Below are 25,704 nucleotides of genomic sequence, written 5' to 3'. Positions count from 1 at the left end.
AACATTTTTGAAAATGCTGTAAGCTAGGATACTGGCCGATAATTATTGGCATCTGTTGTTTCCCCTTTATGTAGGGAGGCCTGACAATGGATATATTTTAACCTGTCTGGAAAAAATCCCTGAGTCAGTGATGTATTACATATGTGACTCAAAATATCAGTTGTAATTGCTCCAAATTTTTTTGATGTCGTCTACTCTTAAAGAACATTTATTTTTCAATGATTTAATAATTTTCCTTATTTCACAAGAGTTTGTTAGATGAAACCTAATCTGACTAAAATTTTTCAAAACTGACTCTTCCATGTGCTGCCTGGCTTTTTCTTTTGAACTATTCTCACCAATTTTTTCTCCTACGCTTAAGAAGTGATTGTTAAATACATTGGCTACCTGTGTAATGTTGGTTAAGATGGTCTCATTCTCTTTATCAGTAATACTACCTACCCCACTGGTTAGTTTTCCTGTCTCCCTTCTAACAACATTCCATATTGATTTGATTTTATTGCTGGAGTTGTTAATTTGTTCTCTAACATATATATTTCTTGATTTCCTTACAACTATTCTCAATGTGTTACTACTTCTTGCTGTCTCATACAGTTTTCTTTTTCTTTGTGAAGACACATTAATACCTACAATAATCCAAGGTTTCTTTAAAAATATTGTGGTGTTACATTTAGTAATTTTCTTTGGAAAACAATGTTCAAAAAGGGATATAAATTTATTAGAAAATATGCTGCATTTATCATTAGCATTTGGATCATTATATATATCTTCCCAGTTTACATTTCCTAAACTTTCTCTGAAGTGGTCTATAGATACCGGGTTGAGCACCCTCACACTTTTGCTTAATGGTTTCTGAAGTGTACACCCCGTTATGTTTTGTAAGTTAATCAGTTGCGCATCATGGTCAGATAATCCATTAACCACAGGGAAAGCATGTGTTTGTTCTACACACAAATACATTATCTATTAGAGTACTACTGTCTTGAGCTATATGTGTAGGGATACTGATTACTGATTCTAAGTTATATGTTGTTAACAACACTTCTAGTTCACTTATCCTATCAAGATTGCTTAGAAAAGTTAACACTGAAATCACCCCAGATTAATAACTTCTTTTTGTGTGACAGACAGCGTAATAGGGAGTCAAACTTTTTTATGAATAGCTCCCAATCTCCTAGTGGAAACCTGTACACTGTTGCTAATATCAACATTGTCTAGCTGAAGTTAACATGCACAAACCTCAAAGTGCTGATCAACACAAAATTTGCTCACTTCAACAGTTTTGTATTTATACCCTTGTTTTATGAAAATGGGAACTCCTTCTTTATCCATACTAGATCTACAAGTGTAAGATGCTAAATGATACCCATTTATACTGACATTTTCCATCCCCACAGTTACATGGTGCTCAGACAGACAAAGTCTATCAATCTCATTCTTATTTTCGAGATCATCTAAATACATTATCAGCTCACCTACTTTTTTTTATTCCTCTGATATTTTGGTGAAGTTGATATCATCCTTAGCTTTATCCTTATTTGCTGTGCATGAAGTTTCTTTTCTTCTATTTTCCTTGGTTGTTGTCTGTCTGGAAATTGACTTTAACCTAAAAACCCTGTCTGCCTTGGTCGCAATAACCACAGGGATCACCCCTTGTGTGACTGTGGCCCCCCTTACAGTATCTGCTAATAGAGAAGCTAATTTATCTTCCCCCTTCCTAATAAGGCGCAGGCCATGTGTAGTGTAGCCCCACCTACCAATAGCATCAACTGGACCAACACTCATGTGAGACTTTGCCGGTGTCTGGAGCATCCTGTTCAGTTCTGTGTTAACACGCGATACCCAGGGCTGATCATAGTGCTGAAATACCTCCAAAAACCCAACATTCGTGTGCCCAGTTTCTGTTCCTATTTCATCCAGATCACTCCTAATACTATACCCTGGATTCATAGCCAGGCTGCTTACTGCTCCTCCAACTATAATTACCTGATTTTCCTTCTCAAAGTCCTTGCATAGCTGACATAAGTTTTCTGTCACCTGGCTAAGACTAGCACTTGGTTTCACAAAACTTGTGACCTGATACTCTGTCCCTAATTTCTCCTGTAGCTGTTGGCCCACACCCCTCCCATGACTGCTACCTATAAGCATAATTTTTCTTTTCCTATTCTGGTTTGATCCCGACCTGTCTTTTTTCTTTAAGCTAATATTCTGCTTCAACCTACATTCAACTAAATCTGCATATGGCCCTTCCTCCACTACTTCAGATAGCAAGCCAAACTGATTTCCTAACTGAATTTTATAAGTTTTATCAACTGTTTCCCTTCTTCGCCCTTTGCTTGCTACCTTTTACCAGCGCCCAGAGTCCTTTTCCTCCCTTAGCTTAAATAATTCCGAATTCGCGATTTCTAATTCAGCCTTAAGTGCACAAATCTTTGCCGCCAGTTCCGCGATTTTTCTATCCTTTCTATGTAACCTACACTGCAACGGAAGAGCCTCATTATCTATCCTTGTTTCCTCTCCGCTACACTCTCCCCAATGAAACCACAATCTACAGTCTATACAGAACACTTCCTCTTTCAAATTTCTACAGCAACCACCACACTTGTCACACATGGTTTGATAGTAAAACGTAACACAAAAGCAGAAAATAACTTCAACAGCAGAATAGTTTTTTAACCTGTCCTAGTATGTAACTAAACATTAATGTAAACAAACTTATAAACTTGGCTCAGAAATTTTTAATCAACCACACAAATTCTGGATGAGAGACACGAATTAATTTAACTTTGAAGAGCTAAGTCTAGTCAAAAACAAATATCTACACTGATACGAAATTTACGCCAAAATATGTAAACAACAACGCAACTGCCGGCCTTTACAAAACATTTCCTTTTCGATGTAATTACGTTTAGAAAAGCAAAACCTTCAATACATAGATTAGATAAGAAGTAAATGCACTAGTCTAAAATGTAATATTAAATAAATTAGCTCTTATTCCAATATTAATCGCTTAACTTAGTGAGAGCTTCATACACGCACATCTGCCTGGCTACAGGGTTGTCAACCTAAGTACATGAAATAAGATTTAATAAAACAGTGAAAGTGTTACAGTTGTCTTAATGAGATTAGTTTATTATGGATATATAATCAGTTTGTAATGTATCCTTCAATAACTTTGTAATTTTAACTTTTATACTACAAACTGCAGAGATTATAGGAAAAGTAATAAATCTTATTAATATTATTGAGCTAGGCCTCCTTTTGTATGGAAATAACCAACCAACCTTCGATGATGCACCCATCTGATGCAGTGTTACAGCCTTTCATGATCTGCGAGGCTAGACCTTCACAACTGGTAACAACATTTGCTGGCCCCAATGCTGTCATTCTGAACCACAATACTCCATCACTGTCCACTGGCATCACCATTGCACCAGCTTAGCCACTGCCCAGCTGATGTATCTTGGCAGCCCTCATGCTGTCCCTGCTGGCTCAGTACATGGTCAGCACAGCTGTTGCCTCGGCACCACCACACCACTGTATCAGTGCATCATTTCAGTTGGCTGCGTATATTCCTACAATAGCCAAAATTATTTCTACAATAGCCAAAATTGGCCAATTCGAACTCTAAATTATTGTACTATTATTTGTCACTTCTTAAATACTTTTAGTTTTCTATTCATGTCCACTTTTTTTACTGCATTTTGGAAATTATTTGTTTCCCCTATTAGAACGTTGCATCCTTTAGCAAGAGCCACCGGTCCAAAGGAGCATTTTCAAACATCAAACTACTACTTTTGTAATTTTGAAATAATTAGCCTGCTGCTATGGAGGGGGAGTGAAGTGTGTGTGGTAGATTGATAGACCGAGTGCAGAACACTTTATAAAATACGTTTCACTTCAGAGCTGTGGCTAGTCAGGGGCTAGTTCTGTATCAGTTACCACTGTATATGCCTTGTTCACATTCATACAATTCTGACAGAGGATACTGATGAGGAGACACTTCCGAGAAGCATCCTTAGTGAGGAAAACCTAGAAAACCATCCAGCAACCAATGAGACCGCTGTTAATGGTCACATGGGGCCATAGGCCATAGCCGGGATAAATTTGGCTCACTATTGGCAACCAGCTTTCAGTCTGATCAGAGGTGTGCTTCTATTCCATTCTCCAGCACTATGCCCCTCAGTCTGTTAATGGCCTTAGAAGTAAAGTTCTGATGTAAATACCAGTTAGTTGTTTTAAAGTACTCCTCATTGTTTATTTTAAACAATATGCTTGATTACCCTTACTCCTGGATCCACAACCTACAACTGACTTGTCCTTGACAATTCTCATACAACAGTTTATTCTGTAGTGATTAGCTTAGGTTATTATTTTAATAGGTGCAGTTACGCTCTTTAATTTATGGCTATGTACAGTGTTTATGTAGACTCAGTTCTTTGGATGGTTTTCCACACAACCACTGAATATATTTATTTTCTGCTTACATCTCATGTACCAGAGAAACACCATATGACCCATCCTTAGCTGACGCCTATAGATATTCAGTTCATATTGTGTACCTTTTTTTAACATGTTACTACAAATTTTACTGTTTCTTAGAGATTCATATTATGTATAGTCGCCACACTTTGTAGTACATTTTCATATTCATTGGAATATAAGGCTATTGTCCAGAAACCCGGTTTTTCTTTCCTTTTATTGGAAAATAATATTTAATACAAATGTATGCAGATGTTGTCTAGTATGAATAACCCATACAGCAGTTGTGGATGTACTATCATGGGAAAGATGAAATACAATGTAATCATATCACTACAAAGTGTCACAGCTGAAGTGTAGCAACACAGAACAGTGCCAATCACTTAATTATAACTATCTCCCATTGTTACACATATGATGAAACATACTAAACCACTTTCAACAATAACAAATAGGTAGGAAATCAAAATTAAAAACAATCATTCTGAAATTGAAACTGAAGCATAAGTACAATTTTCCAAAAACCTCATGTATATTTACCACAAATTAAGAAAAATACCCACAATGGAAACATCTTTGAATATAACACAAGAAATATTTAGTGCTCACGTTCTGAGCTCTCCCAAGTGTTGTTCTTGTGTATAAAAAAAACTGGAATCAAATCATAACACCTAATGTTTGTTTACCTATTTCTTTTTTTTTTTTTTTTGTAGAACTTTCGCAGTATTAGATGCTGAACAAGTAATTAAGAGCTTTGTTGGATAACACTTACCTATATTATCTCTGAATTATGTACAGAGCTTTGTGAAACAAAAATATTTCACAAAAAATATAGCTATTGTGCACTAGTGTAAATGGCAACCAAGCACGATGAATTTCTTAGATTACACATTTCCGCATCTGACCCATTTACATGAAGATGCACTGATGGGCAAAAATGTCATGAACACTGTTCATGAGGAGAATGAATGCCACGTTGTATGCACATGATGCAGTAAGCAGATTACACGTATATAAGCAGACTAGAGATTTACACTTTTTGTTCTATCAGAAAGATGAGCTGCAAACATGTACATTTAATGATGTAAATGACTTTAGCAAAGGGCAAGTTAAAGTGGCATTGCAGTTGGGAACTAGAACCTCAAAAGTGGTGAAGTTGGTACAATGGATCTATGCTACTGTTGTGAACATCTGAGGAAAGTGGCTGAAAGGTAATAAGTCCATCACATTATGATAAGATGTAATACATCTATACTTCTTCACAAAGTATGGAGGTCAGAAGCTTGCCTGCTCTGTAAAGCTGGAGATGTGGCAATATGTGGCATATCTGATGACAGAAATCAACGCTGGGACAGCCATACACGTTTTGGAACCCACAGTTCAATGTATATTGCTGAATGTGTGGCTCTGGAACATGGTCACTGTATGTTTCCATACCGATCCACCAAAATGTTCACTTGCAACTGCAGTGTGCAAGGGATCATTGAGGCTGGAGTGAAGGTCAATTCAAATGTAACTGTCAGGATGGGTGACATTTCCTGTTACACCAGGTCAGTTGCACATCCAGATATGCTATCATCTAAACGAATGGCACCAAATAGAGGGCCCATTATGCTCTGGGGGCAGTCACTTTGGCTCCTGTGGGACACCTGTTAGCAACAGAAGGCATCATGACAGTTGCAGACTACGTGACATTCATTGCAACTGCATGCATTCCTTCATTCCTGGTGTGCTCTCCCATAGTGGAGGCATCTTTCAGCAGGATAATTGTCCATATCACATGTGCATGGTCTGAGTAGCATGGTAACTAACACTGATGTCTTGGCCATACCATTTAGGTAATCTGAACGTGTGGAATACAACTGGTGCAACATACACCCAGAAGCATGTAAATGATGTACCAAGTCCATATCACGTAGAATTGTCAAAGTACTGTATTCCAAAGGCGGCCAAACATGCTATTAAGCAGGTTATTATATTTGTTGTTATGTTTACTAATGCAGGATTAGTACCAACAGAACATAAATGTACACACTATTAATGACACACTATGTCTCTTGAGAAAACATATCTGAGTAAAATAATTGTTATAATCATGTTTCTCCAGTATTGAGTTTACTAGCCTCAATGAAGCTAGTGCCATGAATATATTTTTACTGTCACTGTTTCTAAAATACAGAGTTACAAGTACTAGATGATGACTTTGTTTGGAATATCAAGCAGCAAGTCATCACATTTCCTTGGCCTTATACTGAATATTGCAAGATACTTATGATTACTGACAAATGTAAGGATTTATCACAATTCACAATCTTCTTGTCGCAAGATCAATAGGAAAAAGCAGTAGTGCTAATGACAAAAACACATTTGATTCATGTTTCTTGAGTATTTGGTAATACCATTTGACATTTGAAGCTACAGATATGAATTTTTTGTCACATCTGTTAGCACTATATAGTACACATCATTACAAGTTTTTTCACAATTCTACCAGATTTAAAAGTTATTTCGCCGAAAGTACAATTTATTGTCCCCTGGTACATACATTATTTTATAGGCCTTGAGGGCACCAACCATGAAAACCTATTTGCATAAACTAACACATACTTACAATTTCTTTCTGACGTGAAGTAATGCATGTGTCTTGAGAGTATCCAAGTAAGTGAAACTTTTGTCACAGATACCACATTTTTGAGGTCCACTTCCAGTGTGTTGAAATGCATGTGTCTTGAGATCACCTGATGTAGCAAAAGATTCCCCACAGATTTCAAATTTGTGAAGTTTCTTTCCAGTGTGAATTAATGCATGTTTCTTGAGATCACCTAACATAGTAAAAGATTTCCCACAAATCTCACATTTGTGAGGTTTCTTTCCAGTGTGAAGTAATAAATGTTTCTTAAGATTGCCTAATATAGTAAAATATTTCCCACAAATCTCACATTTGTGAGGATTCTTTCCAGTGTGAATTAATGAATGTTGCTTGAGAGAGCCTGACGCAGCAAAAGATTTCCCACAAATCTCACATTTGTTTGGTTTCTTTCCAGTGTGAATTAATAAGTGTTGCTTGAGAGAGCCTGACGCAGCAAAAGATTTCCCACAAATCTCACATTTGTGAGGTTTCTTTCCAGTGTGAATTAATGCGTGTTGGTTGAGATCACCTAACCTAGTAAAAGATTTCCCACAAATCTCACATTTGTGAGGTTTCTTTCCAGTGTGAAGTAATAAATGTTTCTTAAGATTGCCTAATATAGTAAAATATTTCCCACAAATCTCACATTTGTGAGGTTTCTTTCCAGTGTGAATTAATAAGTGTTGCTTGAGAGAGCCTGACGTAGCAAAAGATTTCCCACAAATCTCACATTTGTGAGGTTTCTTTCCAGTGTGAATTAATGAGTGTTTCTTGAGATAGCCTGACGCAGCAAAAGATTTCCCACAAATCTCACATTTGTGAGGTTTCTTTCCAGTGTGAATTAATGAGTGTTGCTTGAGATCACCTAACCTAGTAAAAGATTTCCCACAAATCTCACATTTGTGAGGTTTCTTTCCAGTGTGAATTAATAAGTGTTGCTTGAGAGAGCCTGACGCAGCAAAAGATTTCCCACAAATCTCACATTTGTGAGGTTTCTTTCCAGTGTGAATTAATAAGTGTTGCTTGAGAGAGCCTGACGCAGCAAAAGATTTCCCACAAATCTCACATTTGTGAGGTTTCTTTCCAGTGTGAATTAATGCGTGTTGATTGAGATCACCTAACCTAGTAAAAGATTTCCCACAAATCTCACATTTGTGAGGTTTCTTTCCAGTGTGAATTAATGAGTGTCGCTTGAGATTATCTAACTTAGTAAAAGATTTCCCACAAATCTCACATTTGTGAGGTTCCTTTCCAGTGTGAATTAAAACATGATTCTTGAGATAGCTTGACGCAGCAAAAGATTTCCCACAAATCTCACATTTGTGAGGTTTATTTCCAGTGTGAATTAATGAATGTTTTTCGAGATCACCTAACATAGTAAAAGATTTCCCACAACTCTTGCACATGTAAGGTTTCTTCACAGTGTGAATTAATGTGTGAGCCTTTAGATAACGTGACTGGGCAAACCATTTGTCACAAATATCACATTTGTGAAGTCTTTTCCCAGTATGAATGGAAACATGTCTATTGAGAACACCAACCCTAGCAAACAATTTGCCACAAATGCCACATCTGTGAGTTCTGTTTGCCGTAAGTAGATCAGCCTGGGCACTGACATTAACAGCTACAGACAAAGTTCCATAATTACTTGTTTTCTCTCTATCATTTGTCATATGTGTGTTACATATGTCATTAGAGGGCTTGTTTGAATCTTTCCAAGTTTCCTTACATGAAGACTGGTCATTGTACTCTGTGACAGAAACTTCTGCCTCGCTATCCAACGAGGTAGTGGTTTGATGCTCATCACCATGTCCATATTTTTCATGACTGTCTGCAGTTAAAACTCGACAATTCTCACTCATTCTCATATGCTTTTTCAAGCCAACATTACTGTGAAATACCTCACCACACCACTTACAAACATACGAAGGTGGTTGCGTTCCACCAATGTGCATAAACACATGCATTATGAGTCTGTATTTTGAAGAAAAGCTCTGTTGGCAGAAATTACAGCTATATACATGTAATTCCTTTTCCCTCGTACTACAGTCATATTGGGTGGCAACTGAGCATTCCTTATCAACAGTCACATCTTCTCTATTGGTACTGAACCCATGTGTTGACTTCTCCATGTCTATCACCAACTCATCCTGGACCAGTCTATGGTGACAAGGTTCTTCACATGATATGCTGCACCTCCCACCAGTAGTCTGAGGAAATCTGAAGAGTGAGGAGGATAATGTTAAATATTGAGATATACAACAAAGAAAAAATATTTGAGTGACCATAAATCCAGTACTATAAGCCACAAGTCATAAAAGTGCATACGAATTGACATATTCAGTAACTGTTACTGATTTAAAATTATAATATTCCACCAGAAGTAAAGAACTGGTGAGGTAAAAGTGGTTTAAAACGAAAATAACCAGAGGTAATTCAATAATGATTATTCTGAGTCACTGCAGATTTGATCTGAAATTTTTAGATTAGAACTAAAATATTTCACTTTCACGTGTTACAATCTTTTTAAAATACAGTGCTACAAGTCAATAGTCTACAACAATTTATGAAATGTATCAAAAAATTAATCAGTTACATGTTTTCATTCAAAATTTTTAAGTTCAAGGTATTTCAGATTTATTTAAGAGAAATAATTTCTAAATGTTCCTCTTCGATTATGTTAGCTCTGTAAGTGCATTCTCCTTGTTTCGCCAACACTTTCACCTCTACGAATGGTAAAATTATTTCACCTGGTAAACAATTTTTTTTTGCTTGATTCCAAATAAATCAATTACTAGTGCAAGCATCAATATTTTCATTAGTTATCTTCAATGGTTGTTGATCAGCTGGACAATGACTGTTCATGAACAAGAATCAATGTGACATCAATCAAGGGAATTAATTTGCATACTGATGAATGAATGTGAATGACACACGTGCAGATGGTTTTAATCTAAAACTGTTTTTGGCACTGCAACTTATATGAAGCCTTCCACAAATGGAAATATTGTCTGAACAGATGGAAATGGTTGCAAATTTTCCAGTACACTTGGAGTGAGCCTTCTTGAAAATTTTTACATCTTCCCAACATCTGGTCTCCTGGCATTGCAGAACACCGTTGACTGAAGGACACACACATAAATGGTCACATCATCACCCATTAAGTACTGAAGGATAACACTACATACTGAGTGGCGGTGATAACAGCTGATGCATGAGCTGCACCTGTAGTATCTGGGTTTCATTATTATACCTGCAGTTAAACCCTTTCCCACAGAAAAGAACTGTAATGCTTTTCAGGTCCCCAGTACGTACATAGGTGGATATGAAAGATTACAAACTACTGAAGGTGTGCAGGCTCCAGAGTTTTCTCTTGTTCTGACTGTACCTTTTGACTTTTTTCCATTGTGTTGAGTATATAGTTTTGTTAGGCATGGTATCTGGTAAATTTCGAGTGTTTTTGAACAATTAATTGGATCACACGACTTTTTTAAATGTAACTGGTATCATGGTGTGTCAGATTCTAGAAGTTGACAACTAAATCACTAAATATTGTAACTTTTATAACTCAATAATTTACAACTTGTATTTTCATACACATGAAAGTGAAGTAACTGAACACCAATAATGATAAAACACATCAGAAAAATATGCAAATAAGATTTCAAACAAATACCTTTCTGTTTGTCAAAGTACTAGAAACAAAACTTACAATTAAAATTTTACAATATGCCAGTCAACCATAAACCAACCAGAATAAGAAACAGAATTTCTGGAAAGCTTTAGCAATAAATAAATTTTGAGGTTCTTATTTATAAACTGTTTTAGAGACCACCATGTAAGCATTGTGTAGATACTGGGTGCTTCTGTCATATCCCTAACCTTCACTGCACAGCATTTCGTGTGGCAAGTACATTGATAAATTATTCATCTACATCTACACGATTACTCTGCTATTCACAATAAAGTGCCTCGCAGATGGTTCAATGAAGCACTTTCAAACTCACTGTCTACCATTCCAATGTCGAACGGCGCACAGGAAAAACGAGCAATTAAATTTTTCTGTGCGAGCCCTGATTTCTCTTATTTTATCGTGATGATCATTTCTCAAAATTTAAGTGGGTGCCAACAGAATGTTTTCCCAATCGGAGGAGAAAACTGGTGATTGAAATTTCATGAGAATATCCTGTCACAACGAAAAACGCTTTTGTTTTCATGATTGCCACTCCAATTCAAATACCATGTCTCTGACACTATGTCCCCTATTTCGCGATAATACAGAACGAGCTGCCATTTGTTTTACTTTTTCAGTGTCATCCGTCAGTCCCACCTGACGCAGATCCCACACCACACAGCAACACTCCAGAAAAGGGTGGACAAGCGTGGTGTAAGCAGTCTCTTTAGTAGACCTGTTGCACCTTCTAAGTGTTTTGGCAATGAATTGCAGTCTTTGGTTTGCTCTGTTGTTGTTGTTATCTTCAGTCCTGAAACTGGTTTGATGCAGCTCTCCATGATACTCTATCCTGTGCAAGCTTCATCATCTCCCAGTACCTACTGCAACCTACATCAGCTAGTGTATTCATCTCTTGGTCTCCCTCTACGATTTTTACCCTCCACGCAGCACTCCAATGCTAAATTTGTGATCCCTTTATGCCTCAAAACATGTCCTACCAACCAGTCCTTCTCCTTGTCAAGTTGTGCCACACCTCTTCTTCTCCCCAATTCTAGTCAATACCTCCTCATTAGTTATGTGATCTACCCATCTAATTTTCAGCATCCTTCTGTAGCACCACATTTCGAAAGCTTCTATTCTCTTTTTGTCCAAACTATTTATCCTCCATATTTCACTTCCATACATGGCTACATTCCATACAAATACTTTCAGAAACGACTTCCTGACAGTTAAATCTATACTCGAAGTTCATACATTACTCTTCTTCAGAAACACTTTCCTTGCCATTGCCAGTCTACATTTTGTATCCTATCTACTTTGTCCATCGTTAGTTATTTTCCCCCCAAATAGCAAAACTCACCTACTACTTTAAATGGCTCATTAGCTAATCTAATTCCCTCAGCATCACCCAACTACATTCCATTATCCTAGTTTTGCTTTTGTTGATGTTCATCTTATATCCTCCTTTCAAGACACTGTCCATTCTGTTCAGCTGCTCTTCCCAGTCCTTTGCTGTCTCCGACAGAATTACAATGTCATCGGCGAACCTGAAAGTTTTTATTTCTTCTCCATGGATTTTAATACTTACTCCGAAGTTTTCTTTTGTTTCCTTTACTGCTCGCTCAATATACAAATTACATAACATCGGGGAGAGGCTACCACCCTGTCTCAGTCCCTTCCCAACCACTGCTTACCTTTCATGCCCCTCTACTCTTAATTGCCATCTGATTTCTATACAAAATGTAAATAGCTTTCAACTCCCTGTATTTTACCCCTGCCACCTTTAGAATTTGAAAGAGAGTATTCCAGTCAACATTGTCACAAGCTTTCTCTAAGTCTACAAATGCTAGAAACATAGGTTTGCCTTTTCTTAATCTTTCTTCTAAGATAAGTCGTAGAGTCAGTATTCCTCACGTGTTCCAATATTTCTACGGAATCCAAACTGATCTTCTCAGAGGCCGACCTGTACCAGTTTTTCCATTCATCTATAAAGAATTCGCGTTAGTATTTTGCAGCTGTGACTTTTTAAACTGAAAGTTCGGTAATTTTCACATCTGTCAACACCTGCTTTCTTTGGGCTTGGAATTATTATATTCTTCTTGAAGTCTGAAGGTATTTCGTCTGTTTCATACATCTTGCTCACCAGATGGTAGAGTTTTGTCAGGACTGGCTCTTCCAAGGCCATCAGTAGTTCTAATGGAATGTTTTCCACTCCCGGGGCCTTGTTTGAACTCAGATCTTTCAGTGCTCTGTCAAACTGTATGCAGTATCGTATCTCCCATTTCATCTTCATCTAAATCCTCTTCCATTTCGATAATATTGTCCTCAAGCACATCACCCTTGTATAGACCCTCTATACAAGGTGTTACAAAAAGGTACGGCCAAACTTTCAGGAAACATTTCTCTCACACAAATAAAGGAAAGGTGTTATGTGGACATGTGTCCGAAAACGCTTATTTTCCATGTTAGAGCTCATTTTAGTTTGGTCAGTATGTACTGTACTTCCTCGATTCATCACCCGTAGGCCCAATTGAAGGAAGGTAATGTTGAATTTGGTGCTTCTGTTGACATGCGACTCATTGCTCTACAGTACTAGCATCAAGCACATCAGTACGTAGCATCAACAGGTTAGTGTTCTTCACGAACGTGGTTTTGCAGTCAGTGCATTGTCTAGAAATGCGGAGTTGGCAGATGCCCATTTGATGTATGGATTAGCACGGGGCAATAGCCGTGGCGTGGTACGTTTGTATCGATACAGATTTCCAGAACGAAGGTGTCCCGACAGGAAGACGTTCGAAGCAATGGATCGGCGTCTTAGGGAGCACGGAACATTCCAGCCTATGACTCGCGACTGGGGAAGACCTAGAATGACGAGGAGAATGGATGAGGTAATTCTTTGTGCGGTTGACGATAACTCTACTGTCAGCGTCAGAGACGTTGCTGCTGTACAAGGTAATGTTGACACGTCACTGAATGGAGAGCGCTATGGTAGAACCAGTTGTTTTGGTACCACGTACAGCATGTGCAGGCACCATGAGCAGCTGATTGGCCTCCACGGGTACACTTCTGCGAATGGTTCCTCCAACAATGTGTGAATCCTCATTCAGTGCAAATGTTCTCTTTACGGATGAGGCTTCATTTCGACGTGATCAAATTGTAAATTTTCACAATCAACATGTGTGGGCTGACGAGAATCCGCACGCAATTGTGAAATCACTTCATCAACACAAATTTTCTGTGAACATTTGGGCAGGCATTGTTGGTGATGTCTTTATTGGGCCCCATGTTCTTCCACCTACGCTCAATGGAGCACGTTATCATGATTTCATACAGGATACTCTACCTGTGCTGCTAGAACATGTGCCTTTGCAAGTATGACACAAGATGTGGTTCATGTACGATGGAGCTCTTGCACTTTTCAGTTGAAGTGTTCGTACACTTCTCAACAACAGATTTGGTGAGCGATGGATTGGTAGAGGCAGACCAATTCCATGGCTTCCACGCTCTCCTGGCCTCAGCCCTCATGACTTTCATTTATGGGGGCATTTGAAAGCTCTTGTCTATGCAACCCTGGTACCAAATGTAGAGACTCTTCATGCTTGTATTGTGGACGGCTGTGTTACAATACGCCATTCTCCAGGGATGCATCTGCGCATCAGGGATTCCATGCGACGGAGGGTGGATGCATGTATCCTCGCTAACTGAGGACATTTTGAACATTTCCTGTAACAAAGTGTTTGAAGTCACGCTGGTATGTTCTGTTGCTGTGTGTTTCCATTCCATGATTAATGTGATTTGAAGAGAAGTAATAAAATGAGCTCTAACATGGCAAGTAAGCGTTTCCGGACATATGTCCACATAACATATTTTCTTTCTTTGTGTGTGAGGAATGTTTCTTGAAAGTTTGGCCGTACCTTTTTGTAACACCCTCTATACTCCTTCCACCTTTCTGCTTTCCCTTCTTTGCTTACGACTGGGTTTCCATCTGAGCTCTTTATATTCATGCAAGTGGCTCTCTTTTCTCCGAAGGTCTCTCTAATTTTCCTGTAGGCAGTATCTACCTTACCCCTCATGAGATGACCCTTTACAGCCTTACATTTGTCCCTGATTAGCTATTTTGCACTTCCTGTCAATCTCATTTTTGAGACGTTTGTATTCCTTTTTGCCTGCTTTATTTACTGCATTTTAATATTTTCCCCTTTCATCAATTACACTCAATATTTCTTCTGTTACCCAAGGATTTTTACTAGCCCTCGTCTTTTTACCTACTTGATCCTCAGCTGCCTTCACTATTTCATTCCTCAAAGCTACCTATTCTTCTTCTACTGTATTTCTTTCCCCCATTCGTGACAATTGTTCCCTTATCCTCTCCCTGAAACTCTGTACGACCTCCGATTTAGTCTGTTTATCCAGGTCCCATCTCCTTAAATTCCCATTGCAGTTTCTTCAGTTTTAATATACAGTTCATAACCAATAGATTGTGGTCAGAGTCCACATCTGCCCCTGGAAATGTCTTACAATTTAAAACTTAGTTCATAAGTCTCTGTCTTACCATTATATGATCTATCTGATCCCTTCTAGTATCTCCAGGATTCTTCCATGTGAACAACATTCTTTTATGATTCTTTAACTAAGTGTTAGCTATGATTAAGTTACGTTCTGTGCAAAATTCTACCAGACGGCTTTCTCTTTCATTTCTTACCCCCTATCCATATTCACCTACTAAGTTTCCTTCTCTCCCTTTTTCTCTACCCACAATATAATCTATGTGATCGTTCGAATTCAGGTTATTTGTAATCCATAAGTAATTAGTTGAATTTACAGCCTTCAGTTTTGTGTGACTATCGTGTAATCGTAATTTAGCACACTTCTTATATGACTCATGTGAATAACTTCATACTTTCCCTTATTCAGGGTCAGTTGCCACATTTTGCACCATACAGATATCTTATCTAAATCATTTTGTAAGTCGTTTTTATCATGTGATGACTGTACAAGACGGTAAATGACAATCATCTGCAAACAATTTAAGACGGCTACCCAGATTGTCTCTTATGTTGTTAATATAGATCAGGAACAATATGGTTCAAATGGCTCTGAGCACTATGGGACTCAACTGCTGTGGTCATAAGTCCCCTAGAACTTAGAACTACTTAAACCTAACTAACCTAAGGACATCACACACATCCATGCCCGAGGCAGGATTCGAACCTGCGACCGTAGCGGTCGCATGGTTCCGGACTGCGCGCCTAGAACCGCGAGACCACCACGGCCGGCTCGAGGAACAATAGCGGGGAACGCCGGATAATACTTGTTTTACTCGATGACTTTCCGTCAATTAGTACGAACTGTAACCTTTATGACATGAAATCACGAATCCAGTCGCACAACTGAGGCGATACTCCGTAGGCAGACAGTTTGGTTGGAAGACGCCTGTGAAAAACAGTGTCGAAAGCCTTTTGTAAATCTAAAAATATGGAATCAATTTGACATTCCTTGTCAATAACACTTATTACTTCAGAGTATAAAGAGTCAGTTGTGTCTCACAAGAACGATATTTTTCTGAAATTATGCTGACTGTGTCAATAAATCGTTTTGTTCGAGGTACTTCATAATGTTTGAATACAGTATATGTTCCAAAACCCTACTGCAAATCGACGTTAGTGATATAGGCCTTAAATTTAGCGAATTACTCCTACTTCCCTTTTTGGGTATTTGTGTGACTTGAGCAATTTTCCAGTCTTTAGGTAAGGATCTTTCGGTGAGCGAGTTGTCGTATATTATTGCTAAATATGGAGCTATTTTATCAGCATACTCTGAGAGGAACCTGACTGGTATACAGTCCGGACCAGAGGCTTTGCCATTATTAAGTGATTTAAGCTGCTTTGTTACTCCGAGGGTATCTACTTCTATGTTTCTCATCTTGGCAGTTGTTCTTGATTGGAATTCAGGAATATTTACTTCGTCTTCTTTGGTGAAGGAGTTTCGGAAAACCGTGTTTAATAAATCTGCTTTAGTGGCACTATCTTCAGTGACTTCACCGTTGTTATCGCACAGTGAAGGTATTGCGTGTTGCCACTGGTGTGCCTTATGTATGACCAGAATTTCTTTTGGTTTTCTGGCAGATTTCGAGACAGAATTTCGTTGTGGAAATTATCGAAAGCATCTCGCATTGAAGTACGCGCCATATATCGAACTTCTGTAAAACTTTGCCAATCTTGAGGATTTTGCGCTCTTTTAAATTTGGCATGCTTTTTTCGTTGCTTCTGCAACAACGATCTGACCCACCTAGTGTACCATGGCGGATGAGTCCCATCACATATTACTTTATGTGGTATTTATCTCTCAATTGCTGTCGATACTATCTCTTTGAAAACATACCACAACTTTTCTACACTTACATGATCAGATCGGAAGGAGTGAAGACTGTCTCTTAAGAGGGCGTTAAGAGCATTCTTATCAGCTTTTTAAAATAGATATACTTTGTGTTTCTTTTTGATGGTTGCAGTGATGATGGAAGTGCACATGTATTTTATCAACACACATACTACAGCCTGGACAGTAACACTGCTGATGGTTTACACCACATTTGTTAAACATTTTGGGATGATAGCTGTTACCTCTATTTTATTCCTTCCTTTGTTCTCTCAGTTTTCCAACCAAAGGGCTGTCATTATGAACAAAAACAGTTTCTTGCATTCGATTTATCTACGCCAGTACTCCTCTATCCAACAACTAGTTGGGTTGGCAGATCAATGGGACTTCGCAACCTTTACTCAGTCTTTTGGCCGAGGCTGGTTGCAAAGTGCCATTACATATTATACAGGCTAGTATTACGATGGGGTCGCCATTCCCAAAGTCCCTCCTCCCGTTCCGGGATATAATTAGTGAATTAGTGTTCCCCAACTGTTTCCATCCAGTGTAATCCATGGGAAAATGCGAATGTCTGCAAGCTGTGTAACTGAAGTGGAATGTGGGGACCAGCCTGCTATTCACCTAGCAGGGTGAAGAAAACCACCTAAAAACCACATCCAGGATGGCTGGCACACTGGCCCTTCGTCGTTAATCTGCCATGTGGATTCGATTCAGGGTTAGCACGCCTGCTGGAATCCAGGAAGCAGTGTGTTAGTGCTCTCGGCTACCCTGGTGGGTCGTTTCTTACATCACCGTAAAACTATTACATCTGGTTCCACCTACTAAGGAGGGAAGGAGGGAGGTAGGAAAGGAGGGAGGGAGGGAGGGAGGGAGGGAGGGAGGGAGAGAGAGAGATCCTGTGAGAACGCTAGCGTTTACTGCAGAATTTGAGGCATCTGCTGCATGATTAGCTGTAGCTAAAAGCAACTTCAACAACCACTATGGCAATCTGCTGCACCACCCAATTCACTTATTTCTTCAAATTCCTTGATTGTATTCTTCAACACGTTTGTTGACATGGGGCCTCTTCACAGCCATTTATTTCAATGATATTCCTGCAATGCAGTGCTGCTGTTCTGATAAAACAGCTGTACCACCTGTGCACGGCATTTCTTCTCAATAGGCACTTCATTTCATACGAAAGAGATACCTTCTTAACTGGGTGTATATACAAACAAGAAAAAATTTCCAGATTTCCCAGCTAGAAACGCGCTTCCTAAGGTGAAAAACTTTTTATTGGGTGGAAGTACATTTTTCCATGTTAAAAGATGGTATCATTTCGATAGGAGCTATAAACCTTACCAATACATTGAATTGTTATGGATTTATAAGCCTGTATAGAATTTTCTGGCAGTTTAGGAATCTCAACCTACCTGGAGATACGGGCTGGGGAGATACATGGGAGACAGAGAGAGGAAGGGAGGGTGGGAGAGTTAGAGAGAAAACAGGAAAGGAACTAGTGCCTGAGGTGCACAGGATGGAAAGGGGATATGGGAGGGGAGGGGAGAAGGAGAGGGATGAGAGGACCCTTGTGCCTCCTCCCTGTGCTTCTGCTACTTGTAGATATAGCAGCTCCTGTTCGAAGTGCCCTCGGCTCTGCATGCACAGGACCAAGATTTCAGTACAGTTCAAATGCATATTCACTGTTATGAGCATAAGCATCCAGCCATGAACACCTCCACTCCCATGGCAAGTGCTCCATCAACTATCATGCAGCACACTTTGCCCCGTGCACCATACACCTCTGAGCCCATTATGTCGTATGACGTTACTGCAATTAACATGTATGAAGTGTTGCATATGTTCGAATTGTATAAAATGCCTGTCCATACAAGAAACGTTTAAAAACTGGTCTACCTGTAACTTGTAAGGGGTCCGTAGGCCCTTACTATAAGTTTGCAATCGGCATAGGTCGATAGGGCGAACAATCGATTGTGTCATGTTGCGAGAGCGAGTGTGGAGTTGAGTCAGTCCCATGTTGTGGGCAGAGGTGTGTGGAGGCCAGTTGTTGTAATGCAAGGCTTTAACGACAAAAGGAGTTGACATCGCCACGGTTTAACCCCTTTGTGCTAGAATAATACCGGGAAAGTGAAGAAGTATTATTACGCAAGTGATTAGTGATATTCTAGTGCTGATATTTTGGTTTCGCGTCTACCGCGCCGGCATCTCTTTGGATTGCAGTGTTGGATTGCAGTGCTGGATTGCAGTGATGGATTAATGTGTGACGATAATGAGAAATGAAGAGGCCTGTGCTGAGATTAGCCGTATTTAGATATGTATGACGAAGGCAGTGGCTGTCTCCTCCTTTTGTGTTTTTGAGACGAATATATGTTCGTGATTAGTGAAACTGTGTTGGTGTTTTTCTTGTTACCAGACATTTCATTATTACAGCATTTGAGAAGGGCGAACTGGAAAGTAACAACTTCCGTAGCAGTCAATTCCGATTGCCAGCCCCATTAGGTACACGGTCACATTAATAATAATTATTGGGCTGCTATTCGATCAGATCAGGTCGGGTCGAAATAAATCGGACGTGTTACACCTTGGCGACCGTGACAGGACGTTGTTCAGTTTTCAGACGAATTGTAAAGAACAATAGGCAATTTTATCTTGCTTAACGCGAGAAAATATTTTTTCAATTTCGGATCGAGACAGAGTATAAACTTTAAAATCGCGCCAAGAAACAGTGCATTTTGAACAATACGAAGTAATAGCATCTTACGATTGTGAATAAACTGTTTTTTCGCCATATTAGATAAGAGTAATAGTGTCGATAAACTATGTTATAATGTGCAAACGCGTAAATCCGCGCGAAAAACTGTGAAAAGTGAACACCAAAGAAAGACATGTGTGAACATTACAACAGCAAAACGAGTCAAGAATTCGTCACGAAAGCTTTAAAGAAGTGTTTAATAGTAATATTATGACTGAAATTGCTTTTTGAATGTGAAAATCGAGTAATTTCATGTGGACCCATAAACTGTTATGCAGGCGACAATATATGTGGCGAAGCAATTGTTGAGTGACGTCACGCAGACCCGTGTAGCAGCTGCGCCAAAGAGCTTCGATCCGCGAGGTGATTTCACACGTCATCCCAACTACCTGTGCAAGGAGTAGGTCAGGTGCAGACGCACTACACTGACAGCGATCAGCGTGACCTCGAGCCCCAACCCGGCATCTAGCAGCTGAACTACAAACTACGCCTGCCTGCAGTGCCACGGAGCGGCCACCTGAGAACTACGACGACTCGCCACGGGTCTTCAGCGCGACTTCGAAACACCGAGCGCCGACCCGGCATCTAGCGGCCGAACTACAAACTAGGCCCGCCTGCAGCGCCACGGAGCAGCTGACTGAGAACTACGACGACTCGCCACAGATCTTCAGCGCGACTTCACGCGGCTCCGGCGGCAGTACAGCGCCATGCCCTCTTCAAACGTCAAAACATCGCGACTCGTGGTAACGTCAGCTGGTGAGTGAAGACGACTGGTTAGCATAACATTAAATTGCAGTGTACTGTCTTCACGATAAATAAACAATTTTAAACTGTGTTTCACCTTAGGAGAAGTACCCAATTACAGTAATTTCCGAAAAGTTTGCGAAACATACTCTGAAATATAGCATACTTATTGATGCATGCTGTGCTGTCTAAATGGTGATTATACAGATATGCTCATTGTTTTTGGGGATTTTACAGTTATAGATTTAATGAATGGTGTGATTTATCTTATTTAAAACATTTTACATAAATTGTGTATGTGAAAATTGATATTTGAAATTATTAGGTTTTGAGAGTCGCTATGTTCAGTATTCATACGTATTGTACCAATTTTGGGATTAACTGAAGATACCACAGTTACTGTTTGATTAGTTTCGTGGTAATTAGGAGTGTTTTGGGTTACTAGAGGTTATTTTATATTACTTGCCTGTGCATTAAAAATAAACCAAACATGTCTACCGAAGATAAACAGGTTTGTGAGGCAGCAGTTGAAAGGAAAGGGACAGGACAGGAAGACAAGAGATGATTCAGGAATCAGTGATTGTGGATTGTCATTAGAAAGCCCATTAGCACATTCAACTAGTTATCCCAAGACACCGGGACAAATGACGAGAGGTAAGCCAGTTTCAGAGGATGCAGATATACGGTCGATGTTAGCAGAGTTGTTAAAGGAGGCCAAGGCAACAAGAGAAATGGTAGAAGAATTCAGAGAATCATTAAAGGAAGATTTCCAAGAAACTAGAAAAAGTTTTGAAATATTCCGAAAATCATTTAAGGAAGATTTACAAGAAACCAAAGAAAACTTAGAAAAGCTAATTAAGGAAACTCTAACACAAGAGCTCAAAACATCGCGAATGAAGATGGAATATAATCTGAAGAAGGAAATGCAGGAGTTACAAGAACAGCTGAAGATGGACATCAATGAGAGAGAGAGAGAGCGAGTAAGCTACAGAAGAGCATAGACCAAGTTCAGGGAGATGTGGAGAAGATGGAAGGAAAGTTAACAAAAAAGATAGAAGACGATATTGAAGAAACTAAAGCCGAATTGGGAGAAAGGACCACCGGAGTGGAAACAAATTGCAGTCACCGAATCACCGAGGTGATGCAGAGGCAGAAACAATGCAATCATGCGGTTAAGGGGATAGGAGATAGGCAAAACCAACTGGCTGTCAATCTGAGAAATGCTATAGCCGTGCAACGAGAAGAGGATAACCAGAGGGTTGCAATGGAAAGTGAGGCCTTCACTTGGGGAGTCAGGAAGAAGAAAGGGACTACTAGTTTTGATCAGTTTGAAGCGGAATTCTTGAAGAAATACTGGTCCAAAAGTCATCAGTGTGCAGCAATTGAGGACCTACTACACCGCAAGTCACTTAATACACTCCTGGAAATGGAAAAAAGAATACATTGACACCGGTGTGTCAGACCCACCATACTTGCTCCGGACACTGCGAGAGGGCTGTACAAGCAATGATCACACGCACGGCACAGCGGACACACCAGGAACCGCGGTGTTGGCCGTCGAATGGCGCTAGCTGCGCAGCATTTGTGCAAAGCCGCCGTCAGTGTCAGCCAGTTTGCCGTGGCATACGGAGCTCCATCGCAGTCTTTAACACTGGTAGCATGCCACGACAGCGTGGACGTGAACCGTATGTGCAGTTGACGGACTTTGAGCGAGGGCGTATAGTGGGCATGCGGGAGGCCGGGTGGACGTACCGCCGAATTGCTCAACACGTGGGGCGTGAGGTCCCCACAGTACATCGATGTTGTCGCCAGTGGTCTGCGGAAGGTGCACGTGCCCGTCGACCTGGAACCGGACCGCAGCGACGCACGGATGCACGCCAAGACCGTAGGATCCTACGCAGTGCCGTAGGGGACCGCACCGCCACTTCCCAGCAAATTAGGGACACTGTTGCTCCTGGGGTATCGGCGAGGACCATTCGCAACCGTCTCCATGAAGCTGGGCTACGGTCTCACACACCGTTAGGCCGTCTTCCGCTCACGCCCCAACATCGTGCAGCCCTCCTCCAGTGGTGTCGCGACAGGCGTGAATGGAGGGACGAATGGAGACGTGTCGTCTTCAGCGATGAGAGTCGCTTCTGCCTTGGTGCCAACGATGGTCGTATGCGTGTTTGGCGCCTTGCAGGTGAGCGCCACAATCAGGACTGCATACGACCGAGGCACACAGGGCCAACACCCGGCATCATGGTGTGGGCAGCGATCTCCTACACTGGCCGTACACCACTGGTGATCGTCGAGGGGACACTGAATAGTGCACGGTACATACAAACCGTCATCGAACCCATCGTTCTACCATTCCTAGACCGGCAAGGGAACTTGCTGTTCCAACAGGACAACGCACGTCCGCATGTATCCCGTGCCACCCAACGTGCTCTAGAAGGTGTAAGTCAACTACCCTGGCCAGCAAGATCTCCGGATCTGTCCCCCATTGGGCATGTTTGGGACTGGATGAAGCGTCGTCTCACGCGGTCTGCACGTCCAGCACGAACGCTGGTCCAACTGAGGCGTCAGGTGGAAATGGCATGGCAAGCCGTTCCACAGGACTACATCCAGCATCTCTACGATCGTCTCCATGGGAGAATAGCAGCCTGCATTGCTGCGAAAGGTGGATATACACTGTACTAGTGCCGACATTGTGCATGCTCTGTTGCCTGTGTCTATGTGCCTGTGGTTCTGTCAGTGTGATCATGTGATGTATCTGACCCCAGGAATGTGTCAATAAAGTTTCCCCTTCCTGGGACAATGAATTCACGGTGTTCTTATTTCAATTTCCAGGAGTGTATATGGAGAGGAGCGTTGAGAGAGTTTGCCGAACATTTGTGGGAATTGAACGAGACCTTGGAACAACACCTGAGTGATGATATATCTGCGATAAAAAGAAGATTGAACCGGAAAATGCAAGAAACTGTATCCAGGATCCCAATTAAAGATAGGGAGGCCTTGATGGAGATACTGGAACAGTTGGAATCTGTTCGATTACAGGAACACAATCAAGCTAATGATCAAAACCGAGAGGGAAGTAATGACCAAAGGAATCATTTTAATAATTCGTCTGATTATAGAGGAAGAGGTGGAGGCCACAGGTATAGGAACCATGGTGGTGAACGGCAATGGAGAAATGATTGGAGAAGGAGTGAAGAACCAAGAAATCATGAGAGAGGAAGGGATAGGCGAATGAATGATACAGTGCATATAGATGAGGCGGAGAGACCGGAAAACTGAATGACACACTAGATGAGGTCTGGTCAAGAGTGAGAGCTAAAAGGACCAGAATAGACCTACTAAGACATGTTTAGAACATTTAGTTGTTAAACGGACATTTGAAAAAGGGGAATGTTTATTTGCATTGTATTTTCTGATGTATTATAACTAGAACTTCATATTTCATATCGACGATTACCTGAGAATGGGTGTAAAACCTGTAACAACTAATTTGTAATATAATAATTCATATGTCATTTGTTTATGTAATAATTTTTGATTGTATGTTGTGTGTGGCATTCAATATGGGCTATAGAGGATTATTGCTGCTTGATAAAAAAATTGTGATTTGGACAATGCCATGTTTGTGAGATGTAATAACCTCTTGTAGAATATTATTGTGGAGGCAGCCCACTACCGGAGTCGAGGGATTATTTGGTGAATTGTAATTTCATTAATTATTTACACTGTGTGTTTTGTTCAGATGTAATGATATCTAATTTTCCTTGCCAATTCTTTTACGCCTGAGGCTCCAAAGAAGTTTTCGAGGGCAGGGATGTAAGGGGTCCGTAGGCCCTTACTATAAGTTTGCACTCGGCACCGGTCGATAGGGCGAACAATCGATTGTGTCGTATTGCGAGAGCGAGTGTGGAGTTGAGTCAGTCCCATATTGCGGGCAGAGGTGTGTGGAGGCCAGTTGTTGTAATGCAAGGCTTTAACGAGAAAGGGAGTTGCCATCGCCGCGGTTTAACCCCTTTGTGCTAAAATAATACCGGGAAAGTGAAAAAGTATTATTACTCAAGTGATTAGTGATATTCTAGTGCCGATATTTTGGTTTCGCGTCTACCGCGCCGGCATCTCTTTGGATTGCAATGTTGGATTGCAGTGATCGATTAACGTGTGACGATAATGAGAAATGAAGAGGCCTGTGCTGAGATTAGCCGTATTTAGATATGTATGACGAAGGCAGTGGCTGTCTCCTCCTTTTGTGCTTTTGAGACGAATATAGGTTCGTGATTAGTGAAACTGTGTTGGTGTTTTTCTTGTTACCAGACATTTCATTATTACAGCATTTGAGAAGGACGAACTGGAAAGTAACAACTTCCATAGCAGTCAATTCCGATTGCCAGCCCCATTAGGTACACGGTCACATTAATAATAATTATTGGGCTGCTATTCGATCAGATCAGGTCGGGTCGAAATAAATCGGAGGTGTTACAAACTCTCATTATGTTTTGTTACTATTGTATCAGTAGGAGGTTCTACTTACTTTTTGAAACATCTATGCACAGCACTCTCTCAGCATTTGCATCTTGACAATGACTGATTAAGACGTCGACTGTACATATTAAAAACAAAAAAGAAATCTCACTGCTAAGCATCCGATTTTCTATATTCAGTTAATTAACTTTTTGTCCATGGTAAACTGTAACGTGAGTGCTGATGATGAAGATATTGACACAATTTGCTGTTGTTGCTAAGGTATTCCAGAAAATGTAATGAGAACAGTGTCAGTAAATATGTGTAGAGCAAGTGGCTCTGAGACAATTATCAGCCACATCACCTAAATGTCCGAAGCCCACAAGCATATATGTAAGATGACGATGATGCCTGATGATCTATATCTACATGGTAACTCTGCAATTCACGATTAAGAGGCCTGGCGGATGGGCATCGAACCATAATTTTTTATTTACTTCTCTACCATTCCACTCTCATTGCGAGCAGGGTTACACTTTTCCATGTGAGCTCTGATTTCTCGTAATTTACTATGATGATAATTTCTCCCTA

At 40.3% G+C, this 25,704-nt stretch overlaps 1 protein-coding gene across 18 annotated transcripts in view; it reads right to left on the bottom strand.

The window, feature by feature from the left end:
- Positions 1-2,845: 2,845 nt before the first annotated feature.
- Positions 2,846-25,704, bottom strand: part of LOC126442748 (zinc finger protein 708-like) — a 115,153-nt gene continuing 92,294 nt past the window's right edge. For 5 of the 18 annotated variants that reach the window (XM_050090762.1, XM_050090761.1, XM_050090763.1 and 2 more), the window contains one exon: positions 5,179-9,331. In XM_050090762.1, the coding sequence (XP_049946719.1) occupies positions 7,090-9,331 (2,242 nt within the window). In that variant the 3' untranslated portion in view covers positions 5,179-7,089. Of the gene's footprint in view, positions 3,576-5,178; positions 9,332-25,704 lie in introns of those variants that run through there. The other 13 variants (XM_050090773.1, XM_050090768.1, XM_050090770.1 and 10 more) reach the window with 13 other exon arrangements.

This window comes from Schistocerca serialis, unplaced genomic scaffold (genome assembly GCF_023864345.2).
Source record: "Schistocerca serialis cubense isolate TAMUIC-IGC-003099 unplaced genomic scaffold, iqSchSeri2.2 HiC_scaffold_1402, whole genome shotgun sequence".
Lineage (NCBI taxonomy): Eukaryota > Metazoa > Arthropoda > Insecta > Orthoptera > Acrididae > Schistocerca > Schistocerca serialis.
This window is presented reverse-complemented; position numbering and strand designations above follow the sequence as displayed.